The sequence below is a fragment of the Falco punctatus genome (assembly GCF_963210335.1).
Source record: "Falco punctatus genome assembly, chromosome: 3".
In the NCBI taxonomy this organism is placed as follows: domain Eukaryota; kingdom Metazoa; phylum Chordata; class Aves; order Falconiformes; family Falconidae; genus Falco; species Falco punctatus.
Genome location: NC_137582.1, coordinates 29,382,529 through 29,397,758, shown reverse-complemented (window position 1 = coordinate 29,397,758; position 15,230 = coordinate 29,382,529). Strand labels below are relative to the sequence as shown.

Below are 15,230 nucleotides of genomic sequence, written 5' to 3'. Positions count from 1 at the left end.
CCTAAGTAGGAAAATAAAGACCTTGCATCATGTTCTCATCTGCCTTAGAGAAAGACGGAGCTTATCGTCTGAGTACTCACACTGAAGTATGTGTGAACTCCTTAATTATTCTACAAAACAGTAGCACAGTCTGGTTTGGCTAGATCTTCTTTTCAGTATTTTTATACCATCATTTTTAAGCATGCACATACATATATAATTTTAAAGTTAGTGTGCATTAGACTATTAACTCATACCTTCCAGAAGATTTACAGGTGTCATGTTTAGGTCACTGATTTTTCTGTTTCAGTGTTGTTATGCATCTAGTTTGCTGTTCACTAGAAAAATAATTAAATTCATTTTCTGTTGCTGTTTGTTTTTAACTCTTAGTAAAATCTTCTTTGCAGGATAACTGTGCAGTGAAATTATTGAGGCTGTATTAAAGTTGATTACTCGTTTGTAAGTATTGGTCTACCTGTGCTAGCCAGCAGAAGTGTCGTTGCAAATTTAGACAGAAGTGTAGTATGAATTAATTTGTGTATGTATATAATGCATATTGACAATTGTACAGCAATGGAACATGGATACCTTTTTGAAACCAACATCTTAGTGCTTACAGTTTTAGTAAAACTTGTAGTGTAATTTTAAGAGAACATTTTTAAAAACTTGTATTGCTTTTTGTTTCATTTTTGCATGGAGAGAAATCATAAAGCAGTTTGGGATGCTGTCTGGAGGTGAACTATTCCAGCCCCATGCCCAAAGCAAGTCCAATTAGAGCAGGTTGCTCCAGGGTGTCACCAGTCAAATGCTGAATAGCTCCAAGGACGGAAACTCCCATCATCTCTCTGGGCAGCCTGTTCTAATACTTGATTACCCTCTTGGTGAAAAAGTTTTTGCCTTGCTTGGAATTGCCTGTATTTCAGATTTGTCAGAGGCATACTGTGAGAAGATGAATGGCAACAGACACAGAGTCTGGCTGCTTCTTCTCTGTACCCTCCCATCAGGTAGCTGCAGACAGCAGTGGGATCTCCCTTCTCCACGCTCAGCAACTGCAGTTGTCTCTGTCTCCCCTGAGGGAGAACTTATGTGCCCCAGCCCCCTAACCACCATGGTAGCTCTCCATTGGATTTTGGTTCTGGTACATCCATGTTCTTCTTGTTCTGGAGGGCCTTGGACGGGGTGCAGTACTCCACACAGTGTCTCCCAGGGGTCAAAGAGAGGGGAAGAATCATGACCCTGGCTTCACTCTTGCTGACACACCCCACCACACAGTTGGCTGCCTTTGCAGCAAGGGCACACTGCTGGCTCACGTTCAGCATGCTGACCTTGGGACCCTTGGATTCTTTTCTGCAAAGCTGCTTTCTAGCAGTTTTGTTTTTAGTCTGTAGGGTTCCACAGAGTACCTCCATTGCAGGCATGGCACTTGGTGTTCTCGTCTGGACTTCGCTGAGTTCCTGACAGCCCATTTCTTCAGCCTCTCCAGGACCCTATCAATAGCAGCTCTGCCCCTCAGCTCCTTCCCCTAGGTTGGTACCATCCACAGCCTTGCTGAGGGTGCACTCTGTCCCATCTTCCAGGTCCTTAATAAGCCTGTCAAACACCATGGGCTTGGTACTGATCCCTGAAGGATGCCACAAGTAAACAGCCACCAGCTGGACCCTTTGAACCCAGTAGTCCAGCCACTTTTTCACCCAACTTATCTCCCACCATTCAGCTGGTATCTCAACAGTTTGGGAATAAGGTCTGTGCATAAGACTGTGTCAAAGGCCTTGCTAAAATTAATTCATTCTGAATATTACTTTAGTCTTGCCACAGGCAGCTAACTATGTAGTCGTATAAGCACAGTCTACTAGTGGGAAATAAGTTCCTCTCTTGCGGTTTTTGCATCTTGCAACTTTAAGATATGCTTTACAGCAATAGAAATAGGTATCTCTTACTGATTTGTAAAGAATATTAAGCTCATTGTTTTAGAAATGACAAAGGATCAGAAAAGGCAAAATTTTGTAGAGGAAGATAGAAAATGGTGATGGAGAACTCTCTGCAAGGTTGTGCAGTAGGTACTGAAGCTGGGTTTGGGTTTTAGAATTTTAATTCATAGGGGTTGGTTTTACACATAGGAAAATGTGTTTTTTTTAAGAACTCTGTTTTCTTTAACTTGATTTGATGAAAGCAGAGGGACAATATTTGCATAAATAGCTAAGTGATTCTCAAGAGAAAACATTATTTTCTCATTAAGCATACTTATGAGGCATTTTGGAAGTCTTGCATATTAAATAGTTTGTATTTTAAAATGAGAAATTCTCTTTTTAAAGAGAACAACTACGTATTTTAAATGTAGAAAACAGAGTAATGAATGAAGATAATAAACTCCACTTATTAGGAAAGATCATAATAAGCCTCATCTATTGTGTGTTCAGGTGTTGTCAATTGTAATTTGCTTTAAATCTTGCAATAACTGTTTCATGTTGCAGTAGAAAACTGACTGAGGAACTTGCATGTAAACTTACTAGCCTAGGTGTCTAGCACGTTACTTGTGACTTGCATGGTTTTAGAAGTAACCATAGTGCTCTATAAAAGTGCTTCAGCTGAGTACCTGGTCAGACACATTTGCCAAAAGGGAAAAAGGAGCCTGGTTGTGCAAATTTCTGTTTGTCCCGATTCAAGGTGTATTTGTATAACACCACCCATAAGCTGGACTTCATGTTAAATTTTTTAGGTATTTAGGCTTTACTTATGATGCAAGTTAGAGGGAAAAGATATTTTTGTGACTGTTACTTTCGTTACAAGTCATCTCTCTAGATACATCATGAGTATTTTTAGTTTTCCACTTTTGTGACTGTTTGGAGTCACTCTTGTTAATGCTCAAATGAACAGGCATTTACCAAATCTCATGCTGTAACTATAGTTATTGGCACTTTTAGAATGTAACTCCCTTCCCACCCCCAGTATAATTTTGACTTCAACTTTAAAATGTTTGTCGTCTGGTGTGAGGTGGATTTATGGGAGCGCAGTAGTTTTAGTGCCTTTTGGCTGGGTGTTTCTGATGACATCACTGTGATCTAGACACAGTGTGTGACTCTAGTTGGTTCCAGTGTTAAATAGTTTCATAATTATGCTAGTTTTGGCAGTTTGCTTGGAACTTTTTCCCATCTCTTTAATGAACATGTTTTAGTTCTGGGCTTATGAGACAGCCACATGTTTGAAAAATTAATAGTGTACTCTTAAAGTTAACGTTGAGCAGAAGCGTGCAGATGCAGAAAGCTTTTGGATATACGCATACAAAGGAATGTAGTTCCTATAAGGTCGTGGCCACTGTTATCTTCTGGTGATTAAAGAATGCAATGTTTGTTTTGTAATGTATCAATAGCTGTTGTGAAAAGCGGTTGGTGTGCATGGTCAAAAAAGCTGCATGCAGCTCAAACGTTTTTAATAATTGCGTAATGTAAGGAGACGAATGGATATTGTCCAGGATGAAAAAAATGTTGTTCAAATGTGTAGTCAGGTTGAATTCTGCTTTAAAGTACGTGTGCTGTGTTATTTCATGTGGTTTAAGTCACATAGGTATATTTCTGAGATAAATTTTTGTGTTGCATTTTGGCACCATCTTGGAACATGTAAATTTTTTGTTTTGATTACACTTAGGTCCAACTTTCTCTAAATGATTGCAACCATTTTCCACCACAACAGACTTCTGGCTCAGGGAAATATAAAAAGGTTATTGTATTGAATTTATTTCTAGGTTAAGATTTGAGACTTTCTTTCAAAATTAGCACAATCTAAGAGTTTTCTGCTCCTTTCCTTTAAAACAAACACCCCCCACACCCCCAACCTAGTGTGCTGGTGTGTATTCCTAACTCTTATGAAAGTGGTAAAAGCTTAAACCACTCTTACACCATATTTAAGCTTTAATCATATACAGTATTACTAAAACGTTGCATAGATTTTGCATGAAGTTATGAGAAGATTGATTGTGTAACTACACAGATAGAAAAGTTAAACCTGAACGTAGTCAGGCTTCACACAGTCAGCACTCCAAAAATAGAATGCCTTCCCCATACCCCTGCCTGCCCTTTCGTTTTCTTATAGCCAACATAGATATTAAAAGGCAAGCATAAGTGTGATCCTATCAGATCAAATAATTAAATAATTGCACCGCAGCATTCTGTACAATCCACAACTGAGAGGAAAGAAGGAAATGTGTTAATTGAGGTGTTTGATCACACTGATGTCTCGTGGTTTTTTTAGGCTTGTTTTGTTTTGTTTTTTTTTAAAAATCAAAAAATAAATAGCAGTATGGTGACTCATCTGAAAAAAATATTTTCATGCTACATGTGAACTAATTTCCAAGGCAGAGGGTATGGTTAAAAGATAATTCAAAAATTTTAGCTTAAGAGTCTATGATCTAATTCTCAGTAACCTGGAGACATGAAGGAGAGGTGAGCTTTTCTCATTAGAAAGTATACATGCTGCTGAACAGACTTTCATCACCCTGGGTTTAAAAATAAAGCAAAAGCTGTTGTTATTGCTCAGGTATGCCATGAAGAAAGTGGTGGCTTTCTAATGAAATTGCACTGTAGTTAAAATTCTGAGAGAGTCTTCAGGAGACTTTTTCCTCGATGAAAAACATCAGAAAGTTCTCAGAGATAAGAAAGCAAACAAATGCCCTCCAAACAGAGTTTATGCTTAACACCCGTTTCATTTTTTCATGCGTTGGAATGGGAAACTCCTCTATGAATGAAATGGCCAATTAACCATAAAATAGAAATCAAGAAACAGCTCATTTCAATACTGGATTGATGTCTGGAAAACCTCAAATACTTTATTGTAGCTCACCCTCCTTTAGAAGCTGTCTTCTACCCCTCTAAAGTATGAATAGGTTTGTCTTCAGCAATTTCTCCAAATAAGTTCAGTCTTCTATTGCCTCTCCTCCCCAGGCTAAGATTATCTTGCTTTTCTTTTTTTTTTTCTTTTCTTTTTTTTTTTGTTGTTGTTGTCTTAGTGAATTGGTATTTCCACTTTATCAGAGAATTTTCCTTTGCATTCTCTTTTTCTTTACATGGAGTGGAAGGGAAGAAACTGTTTTCAAGTGTTTTTGAAGTTGTAGACTTCTACTTGAAATGCATCATTACATGTAACTTTTTTTTTTGTATTGCAAAAAAAAAATTAAGAAGCAAGTAATGTGAAGATTCCATCTTGTAATTTCTCTGAGATGATTTAAAATGCTAGCTAGTGTACAGGGAAACACATAATCTATCCTGTAGAAAAACACAGCACTGTAAGCTGTTTGCTTTTTGGTGGTTAGAGGACTTAAGAATATTATAGCTTCATATTGCAGTACTTGACATTTGTTCCCCAAAGCCGCCTTCTTGTGAACATGTTGCATGATCCTAATAGTGCTATGACCCAGAGAGCGTTTCACTCTTTCTCTGCAAAAGACTACATCTACTGAGAGATAATTTGGCTTGGATCAAAAGTTGTAAGAATTTGCTTCCTCTCTAACTTGCTTTTCTAAAGAATATTTGCGTTACTTTTCTTGGCTTTCTTGCACTTGAGTCTTGTAGTTAAACTGTCATTCTGGAATGTAATGGGAATATTAGTGGGGTATTTAAAACTCTGAATTCAGCTAATTAAGATCTTGTGTATGCGAATTTCAACTTGTAAGGCTTATATCATATTATCTAATTGAGCCATGTTTCCTGCTTCTGAATTCCTTAAGGTGAGTAAGCAGTATAGAAGCTCAAGATGAGCTGGTTCCCTCTGTTCACTTATCTTTTCTGGGGCCATGTTTTACTGTTTTAGAAGTATGCAAAAATACTTTGTTCTGTGAACTGGCTTCAGTTAGCTGTATTAGGAAGGACATGACTGATATCTTGGAACCGTCTGAGCTGGTTGCATGAGCAGGCATGTAAGCTCATAAAATTCAGTAGTTTCTCATATTTGTTTTGGTAGTCTGCAAGGCACTGTCTTTGAAGGAATGTTTCAGCAGAAATGCAACTAGATGAAATGTGTTCTGTTGAAATTAATAATTGACTGAGGTGTTTGTTCTTAAAATAAAAGTGAAAATATTAAATAGTTTTTTATGTTGCCCAGCTTGTTTTGTAATACTTTCTGTGGTTAGACACATGTACAGGATTGAATTGATGGGAAAACAGCAACAGAAGTTTCATTTACCAAACCTTTACCAAGTCATTCTCCCCACATTTATTTTATTTGTGTTTGGTTGACTCAGTTGCTTTCTGTTCTTTTAGCAAGAAGACCATGAAAGTTGTGGTTCCAGTTCAACAAACCGCAGTACCACAGAAAGCATCAAGTCAGCAGTAAAACCACGACGAGTTCAGCAGTCTGCTTCTCCTGACTCCGATTTACCTCCAGGTAATCTGTAATTTCAGAAGCTGGATTGTATTGAAGTTATAGAAAATACCTAAATTTCATTCAGGTGACCACAGTGTCTAAGTTAAACTGCTATATTTCTCTCCACCTACAAATCACGTAAAGGTGAGTGAAATACACAAATATTATGAAATAGAACCACATTGCAAAAAAACATAGTTAATCCTTTTATCTTTTTCCTTCCATTTTGTTGAATTTTTAAATTTACAGAACTAGTTTATAACACAAGATAGATCAGTGTGAGAAACATACTATGGGGTAGTGTGTTGGATTTTTATCTTCTGCTACTCCGGTTCTTCTGTTTCAGATCACTCTGTTTTCTACTGCTCATTAACTGCTCAGTGGTTCACGTTAAGCTGTTTCTTGTATGTTTTCAGACATTTTGTTTTGAGATTATTATAGAGTTGTTTGAAAGGTAAGGTTCTTCCTTTATAAGGGTTTGAGAGTATTAATTCTGAAAGATGTTTCTTATAGGGGTCTTTACCTACTGGTGTTCACCACTTTCCCCCCTTACCCTCACCCTGGCCCTGAATTCGGCTCAATTGAACTTGGAGGTATTTCTATGATACAAAAATGTCTGAGGAACTATATGTATGATTACTGTTGATTCTGAGTTTGCACAGAAACTTGGGAGTGTTTTTTTGTGCAGAAAAATGAAACTGGAGAGTACTGGGAGGAACTGCAGTTTGCCTTCTCGTGGCATGTAATTTTAGAAGGGTTACAAGATGTGACAGTTTTGTGTTAGGCTTTTTTCCTGTCTTTCGTTAAGAGAAAGTTTATACTTGCCTTGAACAAAGGAGAACATTGTAATTTAGTGTGTGGAATATTATATACTACAAAGTATCATCTTGCTTTGGAATGAGTACTTGAGGAGCCAAATTTGGAGGCTCTCAAAGCTCTGACGTCCAATAAACTCCAGTAGCTTGGATTTGCAGGACTCTTGGCATCCACCATTTCCTACCATGGACAGCACTGCAGCTCTGCCAGTGCCTTGGCTTTGCTTCTTTGGGTCTCACCTTGAACAACTGGAATCAAAGGCTTGCCAAAGAATTACATGGCTATGTTGCCTTCAGTGACAGTTTTAGGGTTTTGGTTGCCCAAGTTTGTTTCTGTCAGGCACCTTCTGTGTGTGGACCTTCCAGAAAGGTGTGTTCATAGTGAAAGGCTGGAGGTCTGCTTATTGTAATGTCGACATCTGATGAAGATAAAACATTTCAAAAGGTATGTGCTTCCACAGATCCAGATGCAAGATGTGCATTGAAAATTGGTTTGAGTGTTGTCTTTTATGAATAGTTGTGGTTCTTAATAAGTGTGCTCATATGAGTTGCACATCTTGTATTTGCAGTACCGTAGCAAATTACCAGATCTGATGCCTTCCTATATTATTATTCAGTAGATTCTGTCTATGTACTTTGTGATTCTGTGAAACTGTAAGGCAGTATCACCTCCTCCATTGTAATCACATTGCTTCTGCAGCTGTATAGACTGTGTTGGTAGGGAAGTCTAATGATTCAGAGGGCAGTAGTGAAATCTTACCTTATTGAATGGACTGTGATTTATTTTCCATGTGGTGAAGTTCTCTAAATACAATTGGTTGTGGTTTGGTTTTTGATGCATAAATAACGCTGTTTAATATAGAGGTTCTATGTAGTAAACAGCTTCCATGAGGACTAGAGGCCTCCTTATAGGAAGATTCTATTCTTTGTGGTATAGGATATGCTTTGCTAAGCTTTTACTTGCACATCCTGGGTTTTAGTAAGATGTTGAGTCATCTGCTTAATTTGTTTGATTTTGGAGGACATAGGCGTTATGCTACTGTTGTAATTTGTTGAAAGATTTGTTCTTTAGCTCCACTTTTCTTAGAGATGGAACTGGTTAAAGCTTAGCTAAAGATAAAGCCTTGGTAATAACAGAGCACTGCTAAACGTAAGGTATTTAGATGTGACCAGTCTGATGATATCAAGTGTAGTACTACCATGTTTTGGAGAGTTGGATCTGGAACTGCAGTTGTAGTTATTACTGTGCAGTGCAGCCTGCTGGGTACTGGAAAACTTGGAAAAAGCATACATGTGGATTTGTACCTCAGGAGAGGATTTACCTCTACAGTTTTTTCTGATATTTTTAGTCACTTCATCATAGAATACCTGAATTCTAGGTGAAAAGATGGTCATAGATACTTAAAAACTACAGGAATAAGAAGCAACCTCCACCTGTTTTTTTCCCAGTTGTACTTAAAACAACCCTTTTTTTTAAACACCCCTCCTCCCCCCCCCCCCCCCCCCCCCCCCCGTGTTTTACATGAACTTGTTGATGTTCTTGTTACTTTGTTTTGAATAGTAAGAATTACAATTTATATTAATTTTCTTTAAAAGACTGATCCTCACTCATGAGAATCTGATTCTAGTATATTTGAAGATAAACTTAATTAGAAATCTGGTACCTGTACGGTATTTTTAACAATATACTGTGCCAGTAGTTTGTAAATGCCTTTGCAGAAGTGTGAAAAAAAAAGTTTGTTTCAAATCTATGACCCCAGTTTCATTTGGAAGATATAATTCTGTTCCTGCTTTCATGCTTTTGGGCAAAAGGACACATGAAAGAATTGTTGCTCTTCTCCTGAATACTGCTAAAAACTATCAGTAGAACTTGTTTGTTCGTTTCTTTTGGTTGGATGTGGGTTGTTTTGCTTTTTTTTGTTTTGTTTTGTCCCCTTTCTCCAGCTATGTTGCAGGAATTGTAGTGTTTGTCATTCACAGAAGGAAAACATAAATCAGATTGACTTTGAAAGACCCTTGAAAGTAGGATATCCAAAAAACTCTGCACCTGCATAGGGACAGCTTCACCTCAATGAAATTAGTAGCTTGCTTTAAAATAGTAATTAAATTACTGGTTATGATTTTATAGTCACTAGTTACATAGTCTGCAAAACATTTCTATGCTGAACTTAAAAGCAACTAAATGCTTTGTGCCAGCTTCTTATTTATCCACAGGTCAGTTTACACTGCTCCGGTGATGAATATGGGTCTCTTATGTCCCTTAATTATTGAAATAATACATCTGGTTTTCTGAATTCATATAACCTAAAAATAAGTTACCATTTTAAGAAGTCAGTGAGGAAATTCCTAAAACCTAGTTACTGTAATATTTTAGGATTGATATGCAAAAAAGGTAAATTCACTTTGTTAGAAATCTGACAGTATAAGCTGTAAAAATTTTGACTTCCACTGCATTTCTGAATTTCCTCTTTCTGTAGACAATGGTCTAAAAATTTTGAGATTTTATTCTAATACGATTATAATCCTAGTGGGAGATGTTAAAAGGCTAGTTCTGTCCTGTTGGAAGTAGCTTACCTCAAAGGGTGATGTATGCTCAAGAACAGTATAAAATTAAGAAAGCTGAGTTATGGTAAGAAATGCGATATCTGTTTTACAATTAAGATTTTAATATTTAAATACTTCTAAAACATAGAAATGTACATGTTCAAAATCAAAATAATCTGCTAATGGTAGCTGAAAGAATGTTTTGCATTTAATAAAAGAAGAGATTGGAGGCTTTGAATGCTGAGAAAGGAAAATGTCTTATGTCAACTGTGTAAGTATGCAATTGTGGAACTCGAGGAAATCACTTAAGTCATGGTAAAATGTTCCATATACTTCAAGGTGAAAGTAATATTTGAGTGTGAAAATGATGACTATCTAGAAGAAGGAGAGTAAAATGGAAGTAACAAAATGAGTCTGCTGTTACTGATCTCACGATGTTTCAATGTTCATTTTAAGTTTTATATGAATTGCAATTGTTGATATAAGTGAGTCTCATTTATTGCTAGCTTTTGAAAACTGTATATTTTTAATTGCCTTTATTCAGCATAGTTACCAAACTAGAACTCTATAGCATGTATTAAACACATTTTTGGATAAAATGTGAGTAATGTTATAAATTTTAGATAACAGAGATTTTAAGTCCTGGTTTGTGTTTTTTTTTTTCTTTTCTTTTTTCTAGCACATACGAGTTAGCTTCATAGTTACATTTAGTATACGTAAAAAATGAATATGGGTAGTATTTAATTTCTTTACCATATTGGTAAAATATGAATGTTTACTGCATACTGGGAGCTCACAGGCAAGATCATTTTTCCAATCACATTATGTCTGAAAAAATTTAAATGAATTTGTTCCCAACAGACTTCAGTGCAGGTGCTTGCTATTTGGGTTGTTGACAGAAACTGATTTTGTTATACCTCACAGGGGTCTTACTGAGAATGATGTGGATATATTGGCTTTTAGAGTGAGAAAAGGTACTAGGCGTATTAATGTTTAGTTAACTTACAAAAAATAGGTGAGGGGGCAAATAAGTGTAATATATGAACACTTGAAAAGTAACCTAGCAACTGATGTTTGATTTTTCCAAACTTATTTCTAAATATCTTCCAAGTAAAGAAGTTAGTAATTTAAATTCTTTGCCTACAAAAATCCAGAGTCTTCTGTTTTCTTAATTAGTTTGAAAGTTGATTGATGCCACCAAAAATTCATCTCTTGTACTATATTATATTCCTGGTATTTACAAATTTTTTTCCCTATAGTTTATTGCTTTTCCAGGATTCTGATAGATTTAACTGCACTGATTGTTAGCGTTTTAAGTCCTGTGACTTTTTTGATAAATAAAGGACAATGATACTTACTTTATTTTGATTTAAAAAAAGAATACAAGTGGGAAATGGTGACTTCAGGAATAAATGAATTTGGGACCATGTCTTCCTTACAGCTCCTAAGAATTTGTTTTGTTTTGTAGGTTATGTTCAGAGTTTGATTAGGCGTGTTGTAAACAATGTCAACATTGTGATCAACAATCTCATATTAAAGTATGTGGAGGATGATATTGTTCTGTCAGTCAACATCACTTCTGCAGAATGCTATACAGTGGATGAGTTTTGGGATCGAGCATTTATGGACATATCTGGTGAGTAATTTTTGTTGTTGTTGGTTTTATGTAATCCCAGTGGAGGTACTTTTAAAATAATCTGGAAATTTGCAAGTGTAATAAAATTGGCTCTTTATGTTGAAAGGAAGATACTTTCTGCCTGTCTTCATTTCTTAATAGTTTTTCCCTTGTCCTTTGTATTAAAGAGTCAATTATAATAATATAAATTGATTCTTAAGGCATACTTGTACAATCACATATAATTATATAGAGTGTTTTGTAGTCCTCTCTGCTCATACTTGTCATCCTTTTGTGATTACATTGTATATTGTGCTTGTGGGTAGCAGTGAGTGCTTAGGCAATCTGTTTCTGTTTTTGTGAATGTGCAGTGGCATCTTAAGGCATTCCAGTGTAATTGTTTGTGATGACCTTAAAATTCTTTAAACAGGCTGGTTAGAGAGATAGTAAAACATGCTGCACTGTAGTGAGTGTGGCATACAAAGTGCAAGATAGGCTTTGTTTTGCTTCATGTTTTCAGGAAAAAACCCACCCTACTTCTTGATTTTTATCTTGGTCTGCAGTATCTGAACGTCTCAGTTTTTAAATTACCAACATTCACCTATCAGTCTAGGTGTTCTTCCTGACGTTTGGCAGAGGTGGAATTTGGGCACAGTAAGAATATTTTAAGATCACACGGAAGATCTCCAGTGGATTGGGGAATGTAATGTATGGTTTCCTGACCACTGGACCGATCTCTTTGTTCTGGCTAAAATTATTAGAAACTAATATGGCAAAATTATAATATATGTTTCATGTTAAGATCACTATAATAGCTCTTGTTTACTTCGGAAGATTTTAAAGAAATCTTTTGGGGAAAATATGCAAGACCTTCTGGGAGAATAATGAGAATAATATTAATTGGTCTTATGCTTGCACATGAAGCAGTACTCGTATTTTATAAACAGGTCTGAGGTATAGTGAATGGATTAAAATTTGAGTTGCATGTAACTAATTAGTCCTCACTTTTAAAGTATTCAGCTGAAAAAGTCCATGATGCTTATGTGACTAAAGACAATAATTTAATTTCTCTGCTGATGATTTAAATGACTACACAATTATCTTGATATCTTTTATTCTAGATAAAATAAGTTATGCATAAATGTGTTTTCTTATGCAGTATGTTTTTTTAACCTATATACTTCTTTTAAAAGCCACCGATCTGGTACTGAGAAAGATGATCAACTTCTCTGACTGCACAGTATGTCTTGATAAGAGAAATGCTAGTGGTAAAATTGAATTTTACCAGGAACCTCTGCTCTACAAATGTTCCTTCAAGACTCGTATGCATTTTACTTATGACAACCTCAACTCCAAAATGCCATCTATTATTAAAGTAGGTATCCAAAATAATTTTTTTGCTACTCATTTGTGAAGTTGAATTTTTCAAAATATACTTTGAAATGTAAAATGAAAAGCTAATGCTGTTTTTGTTAAAGGAAATGGTTTTTTGATTGTTTTATTCATATGATGCAATTAGTCTATGTACAGTAATAGCATGTAAGCTATTACTGTCTAAGCTTTTCTGTTTTTCCTGAAGTTTTAAAACAGAACAATAATTATAAGGAAAAAAAATTAAGTCTGCAGGCAATCTCTTAAAGAAAAAAACACAACCTGTGTTCTTTAATATGCCTGCAATGAGATGGAGAGGATTTTTTACTTATTGTTTCAAATGCAGTTCAAACTCTTATAAATAACAAGAAGTTTCAGTGTATTAACACTATTTAGGGAACCACGTGAAATGGATTAGCAAGCCAAGCTCAGTTCCTAGTGAGCAGTGGTGCAGTATTACTCGTGGACATCTGGCACTGGTGACATGCTTATGTTTTGTAGTGCAGAAGCAAAATTGAGGGTTGGAGGAAAAAAAAGAGTGGGAGAGACTAAATATGTAAGGTTCATCTTCCCTCCGTCCCCCTCTCAATGAATACCAGTGGTGCCAATTAAATTAGTTGAGAACTCTTAATTTAAGAGACAGACTTCATATAGGCTTTTCCCAAGTTTTAATAAAAACTAATATTCAGGTGTGTAGTTTAGTTTGTGTATATATATATATAAAAATTATGTATTCAAGAACTTGTATATTAAATGATATTAGGAATTCAACCATGTGCCTTACATTTAGAGTTTATATGAACTCCAGTAAAGAATCATCATATGATTGTCTATAAGTTCATCAGTTAAGGTCTTCACGTTCTGTGGTGACAGTATGATTACTGCATCTAGACAGTAATTCTTATGGTTAAAAAGCCTGATTTTTAAATTAGCTGAACAGTTCTGTGAATTTTGGAGAAGTAATCTGTACCCAGCGGAAGTCTTATATACCAGTTTTGCAGAGCAAAAGTTTGTGATCAGATTGCAAGTCTCTGACAGCACAGTTCAATGGAAATGCTGACACAGCCTTCCATATAGTTTAAAATGATACTATTGTTGTAAAAATGACAATGATTATATTATTACTTAAAATTTTTAGTGGAAACTGGCATAAAATAAAACTCATACTGGAATGCACTGAGGCATTAGTTACTTGATTAAAATGGTATTAAACTTTTCTGATTACCTTTGTTGGTAGTCATTTATTGCCTCTGCCCTTTTTTTAAGGCATGCTTAGTTTTGTTCCAAGATGTCTTTAATCTTTTTTCTATATAGTCTGATTTTTTTTTTTTGTTGCACATAATTTATCTTTCTTTTTGTCTTTTAAATTTTTTCCTTATTTTTTTCTTCTCGTCAATCTTTAAACATAAAATACTGTTTATGAATATATTCAAGAAATGTTCTCAATTAAATCAAAACATTTATACATGATGCTAGTTTAATATTGAAGTGAATTATAACTGTTGGTTATGATCCAAAGAAGAATTGTCCAAAGGTAGTAATTTTTTAATCTTAAGTTTTTTCTAATATTTCACTACCGTGCCATTATGCAATAATTAGATCTACAAACCTGTTGACCCTCACAAATTTTACATTTGCTAACTTTCTGATTTGTTGTATGCGTGGAGATTGTGCACTGTGGGTGATCAGGGTGCAGTTTTTAAAAAAGGCCATATTTAAAATATTGAATGGACATAGCTCTGTTTTCTTACAGTTGAAGTAAAGACAGCTATCAGTAAATAGAACAACTTCATTAATGCAATTAATTCAAGGATGCTTCAAGCTTTTTAAAGTCTCCACTGCAATAAATTTTTTGTAGCTTCAGGGTGTCTGAAGGGTAGATCACGGAATGCTAGCAGCTTGGGTTCTGGTGGCTTGTTTCCCAGCTAAAGACAAAAGCAAGCAGCACACAATCTTTCTCTCCAAATCTGTGAAGACCTTTATAACGAAAATTTTCATACTCTGTGTTGTTCACTTGGTAAAGAACATCTGTTTTTCAGTCCTGAGTGAAAGTTTCCAAGAATTCCATGTTTGCAGTAGCATATGCTCTTTTGTTTTCTTGTTAGGGACTAGAATGTTTCTATAACCTGTATAATTTTGACTGCTCTGTCTATTGCAAAATTTTGGCCAAATTGATCTTCATGAGTTTAAGTTGAGACTTCTCAAAAGGAGGGCTTGGGTACCTGGATATGTATTTGAATGCTTTTAAGTTGGTAACGTTAAGCTCCTATTTTCAATTTTAGAATGGAAATACTATACATGGGAGGAGGAGGCAAAAAATATGTAAAATGATTTAAGTTTTAAGCTTTGTGTTGCTGTTCTTGCTGAAATCATCATGGTATGAGACAACCATGAGACAGACAAACTGACTTGCACTGAGGATGTCAGTCCTGCTTCTCCCTATTTGCAGCAGTACTGACATTGGTCTCACCTGTCAGTCCTCTAAATCAACTCACCATGTTGACAGAAGGCTAACTGGATGAGAAGAAAGAGTTTTCTGCCAGTTTTAGTGAGAT

At 35.6% G+C, this 15,230-nt stretch overlaps 1 protein-coding gene across 9 annotated transcripts in view; it reads left to right on the top strand.

Moving 5' to 3' along the window:
• Positions 1-15,230, top strand: part of VPS13B (vacuolar protein sorting 13 homolog B) — a 477,951-nt gene that overhangs the window by 43,127 nt on the left and 419,594 nt on the right. For all 9 annotated transcript variants that reach the window (XR_013926946.1, XR_013926947.1, XM_080380100.1 and 6 more), the window contains exons 4-6: positions 6,228-6,351; positions 11,158-11,325; positions 12,498-12,679. Coding sequence is in view for 7 of the 9 variants with exons in the window: in XM_080380100.1 (XP_080236226.1) it covers positions 6,228-6,351; positions 11,158-11,325; positions 12,498-12,679 (474 nt within the window). In the remaining 2 variants the exon portion in view is untranslated. The remainder of the gene's footprint in view (positions 1-6,227; positions 6,352-11,157; positions 11,326-12,497; positions 12,680-15,230) is intronic.